A 14,831-nucleotide genomic window follows, 5' to 3' on the forward strand; every position below is an offset into this window, starting at 1 on the left:
AGATGAAGGGTTTCTGTGGATGGACGGTGGTGATGGACGCGTGGCAGGGTAAGTGGTTAAGATGGGACATTACGTTACGTGTATTTTATAACAATTAAAGAAAGAGATGAGACCAAGATTCATGAGCAATTCCATTCTGTCTCCTAAAGCTCTGCAGGAATTCAGTCCACCCCGTATTTCCATATCAACCAACAGCAGAGGAAGCTCTACGTGATTTCAGTCACATCAAACTTTCCTGACAAAACTCAGCCCTGGAGTCAAGGCTTCAACTGCTTTTCTTCCTCTGTGCAAAAAAGAGTGGCTCCACGGTCCCTGAACTACGTGATTTTCGCAGGTACAGTTTATTTACAAGCAGACTACGTGCTGCTGCTGTGTGCGTGCATCCACAGACGTCCATGAGGAAGGACCGCAGCTGAGAAGGAGGTGGTTTGTCAAGGACCAGATGCCTCTGTGTTCTTTGCCAGATGAAAGTCAGGCGCCACCTGGGAGAAGTTTCCCCATTTGTTATGTATTTAAAAATAGTCACTCTCTGAATTTAAAATATTAACTTATAACGATTATGATGAGCAAAATAATTAGGAAATAGAGATTTACTGTCTCAGGGTGCTGGCTAATTCAGACTTTGATGATATTGAATGACCGATGTGTCTGTGGACTAACCAGCTAAGTGGATGGACAAAAAACGAAAATCCAAAAAAAAAAAACTTTTAAAAAAGAAAACAGAGGCAATGATTGAACAATCATGCATAGATAAAAACTATTGCTGTTTTTTTTATTTAATGGAAAGTTAAGCTCAGGGAATTCTGGTGTGCTGCGGTCCATGGGGTCACAAGGAGTCAGACACAACTTAGTAACTGAACAACAACAAACGCTCTGGTCAGAATGAGCACTATGTTTGGGGTCTGCCTTTTTACTTTCTGAAAAAGTTTAACATTTGGATCCAATTTTTTCACAGCATCATAAAAGCTTTTTTAATTGGGATTGTTAATGCTTTAAAAATGAATATTCTTACTACTATTTTTTAGGGAATCAGATATTTTATGATTGTTTATTTCTGAACTTTTTAATGGATACAAAACTATTTCCTGGTCATCCGGCTACAGAATTTACTAAAAGCAAGTGATATTTGTGTAAGGAAACTATTCCCCCATCTCAGCTACCACCACACAAACACGTTATATAAATGCAAACACAAACCCTTAAGCTAAAAGAATTCTTTTTTCTTTGATACCTCTCACTTAAAGGATTGTACCAGTTCATAAACTGACCAGCTCACCATAAATGGTTGCAAGTTTTCATTTGTAACAGGACATTTAGAATAAATAATTTTGTTGTCAATGTGTGTGTGCCTTTTCCTGGCAAAGTAACAAAAGAGCTGAAGGAACTGTATAATTTCATGCACAACCAAATGTTTCAAAGCAGTGAAACATGGCTTTTACCTAATTTCCCCAGGGACTATTTGGAGAGAAAGCTTGGAGGACTTCGCAGGTCTCCTCCGCCAGTGAGAACAGAACCTGTTTGTTCCCTGCCAGTCTTGTTGTCTCTCCAGGAAACACCTGACCCCGAACTCAGCCGAACAGCTGACTCATCGATTCCAGCAGCGCCTGGTCAGGATTGCTTCTGGACCATCACCCCAAGGTGCCCACCAGCATCAGCTGTGTCCTGGGCTCTGCCTACCCTCCTCCTCTTCCCTGCTTGCAAACCTGCTTGAACGTCTCCCATTCCAGGTCCAAACCCCAGACCCCAGCCTCCAGGCCTGGAGACGGTGATCATCTGCCATTTGAGCTCATCTGGGGCACTCATCACAGCCCACCAGAAGTTCCCCACCCTGGCATCACCCCAACACGGACCCCCCTGCCAACAGCCAGGCTCCCAGGAGGTTCTCTTTCCGTCCAGCCCCCAGAAGGGGCCACCACTTTGCTTGGGTCTCCAGTTAATCGCCAGGGCACCCTCACCTGCCCTCCAGAACAGTCTGGCGTCCTCCCCATACGGCCTCATGCCACAGCCTCAGGCCTGGTCTCCGTGCTCATGGGGCCTCCACTGGCCAAGGCGTTCTTGGCTCACATCTCCTGACTCCCTCCTTCGCCGATAATCATGTCAATACTAACCTGATGAGCAATCTCACCAAGAGAGCCTCGTGGAGGAAGCTGTGTGAAATGAGGTGCTGTCTATCAATGCATAGTCACTCCTTAATATACAGTTTCTAAAATTTCATATCAGATCTGCTTAAAGTGGGATAGACCCCGACACGCAGTGGACCAAATGTCAAAGAGGCACTTCTGTGTACAATATGCTGATGGGCTTTATGGTCACATTAACACGCTAGTTTGGACATTATATACTGTGTTGCTCTGATAATCTTTCCTAAGATGGAAAAGTGGTTATTTTGACTCAGCTGAATTGGCTCCTTTAAGATCAGAATCCGTTTTGTGCCATGGATGAGGCTGCGAGGAGGCAATTTCAGAGGCAATCTTAAGTTTTAAACGCTGACGAGGAAGTGCTGCACCAGTGACGTCATGAAGACGGCCCGAAAACCAGGTTATTTCTGCTCGCTACAGCCCTGGTGCTTGTGGGCCATTTTCCATTTCAAATATCTCATCCCACTGTCTTCACAAATACACGTGTACTTGTCAGGTCAGCTGTCCTGGTGTTTGGTTCAGAAAATATGGTCCCTGTAATTACAGTCCTTCCCAGGGCGAGGACAGGAGCATCCACTCATAATCCCTTTAACAGAGAGCTAAGAATTTATCTCCCACCAAATGAAAATGGAGAAATTTCAAGGGCAATTTATCTAATTCTCTTCCTGCCTATAATTTTTTAAAAGAAGTTTTCCCTGATGAGGAAAAGTGTGTTTTTAAGAGGGATTTGGATCTCTCATGCATTCCCTGGCCTCTGATCGACTTTAAATAATTGTCCTAATTAAGCACCAAGGTGAGTTTCTAAATCATTTTTTTCCCCTTGAAAGAGCGTGGATGATTTTGAGCTTATTTTATAGTTACTTTGCCATCGGGATTCTAATTTCCAAAGCAAACCTATTCAGGCTTTCTTCCAGCTTTCCAGACCCACATTTTCCTGCCAGTGGCCCCTCTCCTCTATCTGTAACCTGCTTCTTCCTCAGTCTCTGTGACAGCCTCTGGGGGCTCTGGTGGCCCCTCTGTCCACGTGCTCATGTGTGTTTATTTGTGTGTGTGAGAGTGTGTGTGTATGTGTGTGTTTGTGTGTGGAGTTTCATGCTGGCTAATTGTCCCCGTAAAACCTCCTGTGAATGGGAGCTGTGGCCTGAGGGTTAATGTTCCCCAGATTCATGTGCTGACCCTGAGCCCCAGGGGATGGCGTCAGAGGTCTGGCCCCGGGAGGTCAGTAAGTTGCGGGGTAGAGCCCCCAGGATGGGACCACAGGGCCGCCGCCCAGCCTCCAGGTGACGACAAGGAACTTGCCAGTATCTGGCCTTGGACTCCACCCGCTGGACCGCAAGGAGCAGCGTGTGCTGTTGATGAGCTGCCAGGCCTGTGCGTTTGTTATAGCCCCTGTGGACAAGGCCCGTGTCCCGTACAAACCATCACAGCTTCCAGCCGAGCCGGATGGCTGTGTAAACACGCCTCTGCTAACTGCTGGGGCCGCAGCATGACCAGAGACTGGTGGTGACAGTGCAGACCGGCAGCTGGGAGGCAGGAGTGTGGGACAGAGGATGACCCTGCATGTGTGCGTGTGTAAACACAGCCACTCATGCACAGGAGGAGTGAGATGACTTGTAAACACCATTTATAATGAGTAGTGGAGGCCACCTGCCCTGTAGGTGCCCGTGTGTCTAATGTGCAAGTGGTGACATGCCCATTCAGCCCTGCTTCCTGCACCCCCTGCCTCCCACCCCCGCGGGGCATCCCTGTCAGCTGTGGGAAACTGCCTGGCACTGGGCAAGGCCTGGACGGTGACCCTGGGGCTGGAGGAGAGTCACTGGGCCTGGAGGAGACCCTGGGCCTGGAGGAGGGTCCCTGGGCCTGGAGGAGAGACCCTGGGCCTGGAGGAGAGACCCTGGACCTGGAGGAGACCCTGGGCCTGGAGGAGAGACCCTGGGCCTGGAGGAGAGACCCTGGGCCAGGAGGAGAGACCCTGGGCCTGGAGTAGAGACCTTGGGCCTGGAGGAAACCCTGGGCCTGGAGGAGAGACCCTGGGCCTGGAGGAGACCCTGGGCCTGGAGGAGAGACCCTGGGCCTGGAGGAGAGACCCTGGGCCTGGAGGAGAGACCTGGGCCTGGAGGAGAGACCCTGGGCCTGGAGAAGAGACCCTAAGCTTAGAGGAGACCCTGGGCCTGGAGGAGAGACCTTAGGCCTGGAGGAGAGACCCTAAGCTTAGAGGAGACCCTGGGCCTGGAGGAGAGACCCTAGGCCTGGAGGGGAGACCCTGGGCCTGAGGGGGCACCCTCTTCCTCCTCAGAGATCACTGTTCCCTTTCGGGACCATTGTCCCCCTCAGGCACGCGAGTGACAGCCCTGTAGGGTTATGTGGTTTCTCCCTCTGAACGCAGTTAACAGGCACACTCATGTCAGTAATGAGTCATTTTACGTCTGATTAATGAAAGGCCTTCACTCTCTCCTGGTGCAGATCATAAACAAATGTTCCACTCTATTTTTTATAATTGACGAAATGATTCTCTCTGAACCTGAATGCCTGCGAGGGATTTCGGCTCAGGTCTACCTTAGAACATGGCTTAAAACCACTGGATTCATCCAGATTAACAACTCGTGCTCTCAAGGTGTCCCCTGCTTTTTTAAAAGAGTGCTTTTTGTTTACTTGTTAGTTTTTTTTTTGGCTGCGCTGGGCCTTCATTGTTGCACATGGACTTTCTGTAGTTACACTGCATGGGGGCCACTTTTCCTTGTGGTTCGGGGCTTCTCATTGCGGTAACTTCTCTTGTTGCTGAGTACAGGCCCTAGGGTGCATGGGCTCAGTAGTTGTGGTGCATGGGCTCAGTAGCTGTGACTTGTGAGTTCAGTAGTTGTGACTCATGGGCTCAGTAATGTGGCTCATAGGCTCAGTAGTTGTGGCTCACGGGCGTCGTCCCTCTGCAGCATGTGTAATCTTCCAGCACCAGGGATGGAACCTGTGTCTCCTGCACTGGCAGGTGAACTCTTATCCATTTTACCACCAGGGAAGTCTGAGGTGCACTTTTAAGGGAACAAAAAGACAAGTCACAAGTCTCTCCATCTCCCACAGTCCCTTGTAAAGCAGGAGAGCATCTGGGTTTATGTCCACCACGTGAGAGTTACGCTAGTTTCTGTCTGTGTCTGTCTTTAGCAGTTTAAGTGCCTATCAGTTTAGCTCTTGGCACCAAATGGAGAGGCTCAGGACTCGGGAAGAGAGTCTGTGTGAAAAGATGTCACTGGGTTTCAAGCTCCTGTCTGTGCTTCAGAGCCAGCATCTTTCTGAGCGAACAAAAAAAACACACTCGGTTAGGTTTTCAAGAACTAATTAAGGCCTGTGCAGCTTTGTGAGAAACAACCTCATCCTTTTCAGGCCCTGAGAATTAGCCTGAGCTTGGATGGTACCTCGGGAGCGGTTCCAACCATCTCTGTGCCGGTCACAGCAACGTCATTGCCACGGAGCCTCCGCTACTGGTGCCCGAGCGAGAGGAGGATTAGGGGGGCTCTGACACCTCGCGTGGGCACTGAGCCCTCTGCGGGGGCCCAGGGAGCCAACATGTGCTGGCCAGCTCTGTTTCCAGGTCGGCAAGTCGAACTCAGAATGGGCATCGCCAGTGTTTCTGATACAGTTCTGGCGCTCTGTGCTCTGGGAAAATAAACACAAATGTTTGTGTTGGCGGACGGCACAGTCTCCATCCAGTCCCTTTATTCCACCATGAGCTTTTTATCTAAAAGCACATTAAGCTCGCGGGGAGCTGGCTCTGCCACCACACCGGGCCCTCTTCATGAAATGAGAGCTGTCCGTCTGCGATGTGGCGGCCAGGTAATGTCATCCCTCTGCTGTCATTGTAAGTGCTCCTGTGCAGGGACTGCCCTCCTCCTGCAATCACAGTGGGATCCAAGTTGGGCTCTGATGGGCCACGTTCCAGGCCGGCACCGACAGCAGGCACTGCTCAGCCAGCATGCGTTTAGCCTGTCATCCGGGCAAGATTGTCAGGATCAATTCCGTCCTTTTTCCTGAGCTTTTCCCTCTAAAATAACATTATCACTTGAAAATGCAAGTATTTATGAAGCTGAAAAGTAGAAGAAAAATGGCACCAAGAAAATAAAGTCAGGCCCCGTTGCCTGTTGAGTCCGTTGTGGGAACTGGTCTCAGATGGAGGCTGGAGATGGACTGTCCATGACCCCAAGGAGTGAAGGCCAGTCTTCTTGGTGGGCCTCTTGCTCCAGGTCTGCAGGGGAGCTGCCACCTTCCCTGGTGCTGTGGGTTGACCAGGTCTCTCCATCTGACGTCTACCCTTCCCATCTGGGCAGATCCACTGCTAGACAATCTCACAGCAGCATCCAGATGCTTTGGGAGGGAGGAGGCAGCCAGCTGAGGGGTTGGGGGAAGGTGGAAACACCAGCCACGTCTGAGGGCCCATGAGGAGCTGTGTCCAAACCTTTCCTCCCTCCTTGGCTGATGCCGGCACCGTAAGAGGTGTTTCTATGAGAGCCTGGACTCCAGCGGGCTGTAACCTGAAAGCTTCCACAGCACACGTGTGGCCAAGGGCCTCTTGCTGCTCCTCGAGTCTAGAATGTGCTGTTACCTGTGTGAGGTTACTATGTCACAACCTTCCTTTTGTTGGCAAAACGCAAAGTTTTCAGATAATATTTAGTGGTCATATCTTATGTCATCTTTAGTCCCTTGCCTAATTCGGAATTATTATTATTATTATTTAGTATTCTGATCTTAGAATTTATCTTTTAAAAGTGAAAATAGTTTTGAAAACCATTAGCTACTCCAAATTTTATTTAATTGATGGTTACCAATTTTAATACCACACTTTCATGCTCTCATAGAAGTTAAATTTGCTGGCTTATTGGGAAGTCCCAAAGGAGGAAAACCTCTAGAATAGATTTGTGGAACAAGGAGGGGTGATCAAGTGAGGTAACAATTAGCACAAGAATATGGATGTACCTTACTGAATTGATTGGTTTGATAGTAGTTTCTTAATTTATAATTTATTCATTCCTGTATGTATCATATTTTAAAAACAGCTTTATTGGGTTATAATTGATTTACAGGAGTCTGGATGTACTTAATGCACACAATTTGATGAGTGTGGCGATATGCATATACACATGGAACCATCACCACATCAGGATAGCAAGCACCCTACACCTTCACGCTTCCCTCTGCTGCTCCTGTTCTTGGCGATAAGAACATTCAATGTGAGACCTGCTGTCTTAAACTTTAAGTGCACAGTCAGTATTGTAACTACACATACCGTGTTGCACAGTAGAAATGAGAAGTTAGTCATCTTTCCTAACTTAAATTTTATACCTTTTGAAGGAAAATTACTCCCAGCCCTTAGAAACCACCATTTTACTCTCTGCTTTGAGCATCTGATGACCTCATATAATGGGATCATGCAGTACTTGTCTTTCTGTGACTAGCTTGTTTCACTCAGCGTAATGTCTTCAAAGTTCATCTGAGCTGTTGCACATGGCAAGATATCCTTCCTTTTAAAGACTGAATAAGATTCTATTGTATGTATATGCACATTTTCTTTATCTATTCACCCATTGGCAGACATTTAGATTGTTTCCATATTTTGGCTATTGTGAATAAGGCTGCATCAAATCTTCAACTCTTCCAAAAAACTGATGAAGAAGGAACATTTCTCCAGATGAGGCCAACATTACCCTAATGCCAAAGCCAGACAAAGATCCTGCAAGAAAATCCAATATCCAATATCCCTGATGAATATAGATGTAAAAATTCTCAATAAAATACTAGAGAATTGAAGAAGAAAGCATAGTAAAAAGATTGTACACCATGATCAAATGGGATTTATCTCTGAGATGTAATGATGGTTCAATATATGCAAATCAATAACAGTGATATAGCACATTCACATTCACAGAATGAAGGATAAAAATATGATTATCTCAGTAGATGTGAAAAAAGTATATGACAAAATAAAAAATCTGTTCATAATAAAAGTTAAACAAACTAAGAACAGAAGAGATTTAATTCAAAATAATAAAGGTCATGCACGACAGGAGCATAGCTAATGCCAAATTCAATGGTGAAGAGTTGAAAACTTTTCCTCTAACATCAGGAATAAGGCAAGGATGCCCGCTCTTGCCACTTCTAGTCAACATAGTGGGGAAGTCCTAACCAGAGCAATTAGATAAGTAAAATTTTCTGTTTAAAGATAGCATGATCTTATATGTAGAAAATCCTGAAGACTCCACAAAAAAACTAAGTAATAAATAAATTCAGTAAATTTGCAGGATACAAACTCAGTATACAGATATCTGTCATTTTTCTGTACATGAAGAATGAACTAACCAAGGAGGAAACTAAAAAACCAAGGCCATGTATGTTCAAAAGAATAAAATACTTAAAAATAAACTTAACCAAGTATGTAAGAGACATGTACACTGAAAAGTGCAAATCCCTGATGAGAGAAATTGAAGAAGACACAAATAAATGGGACAACTTCCCATGTTTATGGACTGAAAGACAATATTGTTAAAATAGCTATACTAGCCAAAGTAATCTACATAGTCAATGCAATCTCTATCAAAATCCCAATGGCATTTTTTACAGAAAATTGTTAAAAATCCTAAAATTCCTAGGAAGCACAAAAAACCTCAAATAGCCAAAGTAACTTTTCTTGAGAAAGAAAAACAAACAGGGAAGTAACACTTTTTGATTTCAAAATATGTCACAAAGCTGCACTAGTTGAAACAGTATGGTATGGCACTTGGAGATAAGCATGGATGGGACTTGAATGGGGAATGAGGAGCAGTCTGGGTGAAGCAAATGCGCTTTACATGGATGGATATGTGAGGGTGAGGAGTCTGGATGTCGGCAAGGCAGCCAGAGAGCTGTGGATATGTAGCGCTGGAAGGTCCCTTCAAGTTCATGTTTCAGACTTTCTGAAATAGTCCCTTTAGCAGGAAAGATATCCTAAGCCATCTCCCCAAACCATTTTTGTTTGCAGCAATATAACTCAGATAACCACAACTATTTCCGATGCAACCACGTTCAAAGGGCATTAGGTGTGTATCTATTTTTATCAAAGGGGTATTGATTACCAATATCTGAAATGTAATACATATATCTTTCCAACTCCAGTGATTGGAAATTATAAGCCAAAATATTATTGATGCATATATGCATTGCTCTACACTACAGGCACTGTGCAAGTGAAAATGTTAGTCACTTAGTCTTGTCCAACTCTTTGCGACCCCATGGACTGTAGCCCACCAGGCTCCTCTGTCCATGGGATTCTCCAGGCAAGAATACTAGAGTGGGTAGCCATTCCCTTCTCCAGGGGATCTTCTCCAGGGGATCTTCCTGACTCAGGGATTGAACCCAGATATCTTGCATTACAGGCAGATTCTTTACTGTCTGAGCCACCAGGAAAGCCCTGTAGGGGTAACAACAGGCACTGTAGGAATAACAAATGATATGTAACAAAGGTCACTGAAAGGTTGAAGCTGAATGAACATAACTTTATATTTAGATTGAAAAGCAGCAACTTAAAATCACGACTACCTCAAAATAGCATTAAAAGTGTATTCTTTTCACAATCCTGCAGGAATCCCACTTACATTTAAAGGAGCTTTGTAACAGCCAAGATTTATTATAAACACATCATTTCACTATTAACTCTAGAACACCAATTTTTAAAATAAAGTTTATGTCATAATGGCATGGCAGAAATATAGGCCAACTCTATTGTGCAAATTGCTTCTAAGAACCATAGAAAGGAGAACCCATAAGATACATTTCTCAGTGGCCTCGCACCTGCTGCCGAATGTCCCAAAGGAGGACTTTCCAGCATCCGAAGAATGTGAGCTCACTTCCACAAACGCTTCACCCCACACTCAGAGTGCTCCAGAAGGCTTTCTTACATTATTGTAATCTGCATCCCTGTAAAATACACCCTAGGGAATTCTATGTCTTCAATTAGCAGGAGAAAACTAATTGTTCTTGTTCTGGTTTTCATTTTGTGGGGATGGGTCTCTTGTCAAGCTTTGTGTTGCTCGATCTATTTATTGCAGTTTGCACTCCCGTTCTAACAACCACTACACTGCCTCTGCTTCCAGGTGTGTGTGCCTTCAGGAATTTATGATTTATTTCCACATGCAAAAACACCGAACGAGGCAGGACCAAGGACAGTGCCCACACCTCCCTGTTAGCCATCATTCTTCCCTGAACAGCGGCCTCCAGATACCGCCATTTGAACAAAGCAGTCGTCTTTGCTTGTGGTCATTTAGACGATTACAAATCAAGTTTATTTATGCTGTAATTCAATACACAGTCATCATCTTGCCCTCGATGAAAGCAATTCAGTCTAAGAGCTCAACAAACATAGTGGGCATCTCCCGTGTGACAGGTAAGGAGACCACTGAGATTAACGAGATTCGGTGTCTACGCCTGAGAAAGTGGATCCAACAGCACCGTGAGCGCAATGGTAGGGCGGATGCGCGGGTGAGAGGGTGGGTGAGGCTGGCCACGATGGTGCATCATTGTGTATTTGTGCTTCATCTCAGGGCGTAAAGGCCCCTGGAGTGAGTCTTAGAAACGCCTTCCCAGGCAGACGAGGAGGTTGCTGCATGAATTTTCAGGCAACAGAGATCAATGTCTGTTGTGTCTAAAATACACAGTTTTTGTTTCTTCCCAAACCTAGGTGAGAAATCGTTTGTCTTGGAGACAGTTAAACACGCTGCTCTGAGGACAGAGGGGGCGCCATGCACCTCCAACAGAAGAGTCGCAGGTGAAGGTGAGACACCATCAACTGTGTCTTGAGGGAGCCTGACTTCTGCAGCAGAGAAGTGGCCTAGGGTGGGCGGGGCGCTAGGTCAGCACGGGAGAGACCAGCAACGAGGGCAGGGCCCCCAGGGGCTGGCCTCATGGAAGCGGGTGGGGGCCTGGGACTGGGGGTGACAGAGCCTCAGGGGGGCAGTCACCCTAGGGAGCCAGGCTGCCTGCCTGTTGGGGTGTCCCCACTCAGTAGGACCCTCACAGAAAGCACTTCAGGCCCTGTGGGGCCCCAGACACAGAGCTCCTCGCCTGGCCCGGGCGGTTTGCGGGGTCTGGTCATGAAGGCCTCATAAACAGCTCCTGAGAGAAGGCCTGAGTGACTGACAGCCCAGAGGCCATGGCCCGACGGCGCCGTGAGTGGATCTGCTCCTGCTTCCATGGAAACGCACAAGCTTGGGAGACAAGGTGCGGGTTTTAATGACAGACTTCTTTTTATAACTTCCCTACCTTATCCTCTTCCATCTGACCGCCGTTCCCATGGCAACTGGATCAGAAAGGCCATCGGCAGCTGGAACTCCGATCTGCCCAGAGGATTTCAAGACTGTGAGCCCAGCTCCTCCGGGAGGCTACCCCCTTGTGTGTTGGCTGGGTGGAACCTGCTGCAAGGATCCTGGACACTCGGCTCCTGCTATGTGGATGGAACTGCAAAGGCTGCATCCAGGGGGGCAGGTGCAGGACCAAGTTCTGGTCCCACATTGTGGATGACTCTTACAATTAGAGAGGACAGTATTGGGCTGCCTATGGGTGGAGGAGGAGTACTCTTTGGCAAGTCACAGCAACTCTCCCAGAATGCCCCCCAGCACATGGGTCGAGTGTCCACGGCACACTTTGTTGCCACTTGAGGAAACACTTGCCCCCGGACCATGCTGCCTCTTTGTCCACCTGCTGCTATCAGCACCACAGAGGAGTCGGGTGTCCTGTCTGTTCACCTGCAGGCGCCAGGGCAGCCCCATCTCCTCTTCTGATTGACGGGGCTCACAATCCTTTACTGGGGTGCCTGTTACCCCGACTGCGTGATGATGTTCTGGAGAACAAGGAGAAGCTGCAGGTAAATACACAGGGTCATAGTCTCTGAAATGAACCCATGGAGGCCAGAATAAAGCATCAGCTTGTGCATCTCCTTTCAGACAAGAATATGACATTTCACTTTCAAGGAACTTCTTTGCTGCTATTGTCCTTAGACTTAAAAGCAAACTACTTCTTTCTTTTTTTCTAAAAAAACTTTTTTCTAGTTTCCTTTTTTTCTAAAAATCTTATAGGATTTAAATTATAGATGCAAATGATGCTAAGAGCAAAAGCTGAGAAAGATCATAAACTCCAAAGTGGCATTTTCAACACTCCTGCTCCTAACAGCGTATTTCCCTTGTCAGTTATCTTTCTGGACACTGTTGGTTGTAGGTCTTTGGGCTAACCACTCAGCTGCCGCATTCTCATGTGGTCACAGGTCTTTGGGATCTAAGTATCCTCATCACTGAAACAACAGGATCCCAAAGGTTTCATAAGTTGAGGCATCCTGAGTGACACTTACAAGAAAAGTGTGGTCATTTTGTCTTAGCAATGCAAGTATTTGCAGAAAACACTACCCAGTGCTCTAGACAGCAAGTGATTTCAATAGCATTTTGCTTGAGAAGAAACGAAGGTCTGCCTGGAAAACTCAGAGACCTCTGTCCTTCCCACCCTGAGATGCTGCTTTTCTGATCTCTGAATGGTATGCTTTACAGGGTAAACAGCCGGAAAGTAATTTTGACTGTTATGTGATAACCAACAAATCTTTAAAAAGTGACCTGCCTTCTTCCGTCTCTAACATGGAGAAACTAATGACCAAACAGAACAAAGGAGAACACCACGCAGCACTCAGCAGCTGCCTCTGCCGGCGTCACTGTGACCTGTGGTGACTCGAGGACACCGGTGCTGTCCCTGCCATCCAGGAGTTGGGCGTTCTTTCTCACCTTCTCATCTGCACATGTGAGAAGGCGGCTGTGATGCAGTGTCATCTAAGAGGGCCGAACGGAGCTTGTTCCAACAGGCCTGCCACACTTAGTTTATGGTTGGACGCCATGGGAAGTGCTGGTCCTCCCGTCTCAGCCACGATGAGGAAGTAACGTGATGGGAGCACATCTTCCCTCCCTCTGGGTACCCATCCGCCTCCTCCTGATCAGAGGGGCTCTCAGCTCTGACGACATATCGCACATCACGGCCACTCCGGATCTGTCTCCCCGCTACTCTGCCTGCCTGTTTCCACACCCGGTATTTCTCATTTAACAAATTGTTCTTGATGTGATGTGTTCACAATAAGCCCATAAGCACAGCCGAAGCACAATTTCCTGCTCGCTTCAGTCAAAATACATTAATCCTCTGGATATTTCCCGGGGACAATGCTATCTCTTTTGTGCAGACTTAATTTCTCTCTTTCAGCTGCAAAGGAAACAAATCCTCAAAAATTGGTTTGAAAAGTGACACACAGAACTGTTGGGCTAGAGTTCCTGTTGTGTGGAGTTCTCCTTATACACTTGTCTTTGCAAGATGCACCGTCTGTCAGATACTCACGTGCAAGTGAAATTAAGAAGGGTCACTCCATGGCTGAGCCAAGGGGGTCTTCCAGAGTTGCCAAGTCCTAACTTGGGGTAAGAGCCATGTCAACCCTGCCCCCCTGTCCCTCGCTCTGTCCTGCTCTGTCCCAGTTGCAAATCCAAGGAGACCCAGCACCACCTCAAGGCACAGGACTCAAGCCTTGCGATCTTCAAATAAACCTAAGCATCTAGATGGTGGGGACTCAGGTGAACATACCCCGCTTAGCATGAAATGCTAAGGAAGTCTGCCTTATTACGTAGGCTGGTAGGAAGATGTGCACCTGCTCCTACATTTTACGTATGTGTATGCATAGAGATGGACCCATAGGTAGGTGTGTATGGATGTGGGAATATGTATATGCATGTGTGTGTGAAGGTAAATGTGTAGGTGTGTAGGTAGAAGTACCTGTAGACATGTATGTAAATAGACACATAGGTAGGTGTGTATGTATGTAGCTACACATGTATATGTGAAGGTAAGTACGCAAGTACATATGTGGAGAAATAGGTAAGCAAGTATGTAGCTAAGTATGTATGTATGTAGGTATGTGTGTAGGTGAGTATCTAGGAAGATATGTGAGTATGTGTGTAGGTATGTAGGAGGCAGGTGTGCACACAGGTGGGCACAGGTGCAGGGGGAGGGTGTGGACACAGGTGGGCACAGGTGCTAGGGCAGATGTGCACAAAGGTAGGACAGGTGCAGGAAGTGAGTGTGCACATAGGTAGGACAGGTGAAGGAGGTGGGTGTGCACACAGGTAGGACAGGTGAAGGAGGTCGGTGTGCACACAGGTGGGCACAGGTGCAGGAGGTGGGTGTGGACACAGGTAGGAGAGGTACAGGGGGTGGGTGTGCACATAGGTAGGACAGGTTCAGAAGGTGAGTGTGCACACAGGTAGGACAGGTGCAAGAGGTGGGTGTGCACACAAGTAGGACAGGTGCAGGAGGTGGGTGTGGACACAGGTAGGAGAGGTATGGGGGGTGGGTGTGCACATAGGTAGGACAGGTTCAGGAGGTGAGTGTGCACACAAGTAGGACAGGTGCAAGAGGTGAGTGTGCACACAGGTAGGACAGGTGCAGGAGGTGGGTGTGCACACAGGTAGGACAGGTGAAGGAGGTCGGTGTGCACACAGGTGGGCACAGGTGCAGGAGGTGGGTGTGGACACAGGTAGGAGAGGTACAGGGGGTGGGTGTGCACATAGGTAGGACAGGTTCAGAAGGTGAGTGTGCACACAAGTAGGACAGGTGCAAGAGGTGAGTGTGCACACAGGTAGGACAGGTGCAGGAGGCAGGTGT

At 47.2% G+C, this 14,831-nt stretch overlaps 1 protein-coding gene across 1 annotated transcript in view; it reads right to left on the reverse strand.

Moving 5' to 3' along the window:
• The window catches only part of ADARB2 (adenosine deaminase RNA specific B2 (inactive)), a 133,573-nt gene that overhangs the window by 106,036 nt on the left and 12,706 nt on the right, over positions 1-14,831 (reverse strand). Inside the window, exons 2-3 of the mRNA XM_045162569.1 lie at positions 3,610-3,661; positions 3,315-3,527 (exon numbers count right to left, since the gene is read on the reverse strand). Of these exons, the coding sequence (XP_045018504.1) occupies positions 3,315-3,527; positions 3,610-3,661 (265 nt within the window). The remainder of the gene's footprint in view (positions 1-3,314; positions 3,528-3,609; positions 3,662-14,831) is intronic.

Source organism: Bubalus bubalis, chromosome 14 (genome assembly GCF_019923935.1).
Source record: "Bubalus bubalis isolate 160015118507 breed Murrah chromosome 14, NDDB_SH_1, whole genome shotgun sequence".
NCBI classification, from domain to species: domain Eukaryota; kingdom Metazoa; phylum Chordata; class Mammalia; order Artiodactyla; family Bovidae; genus Bubalus; species Bubalus bubalis.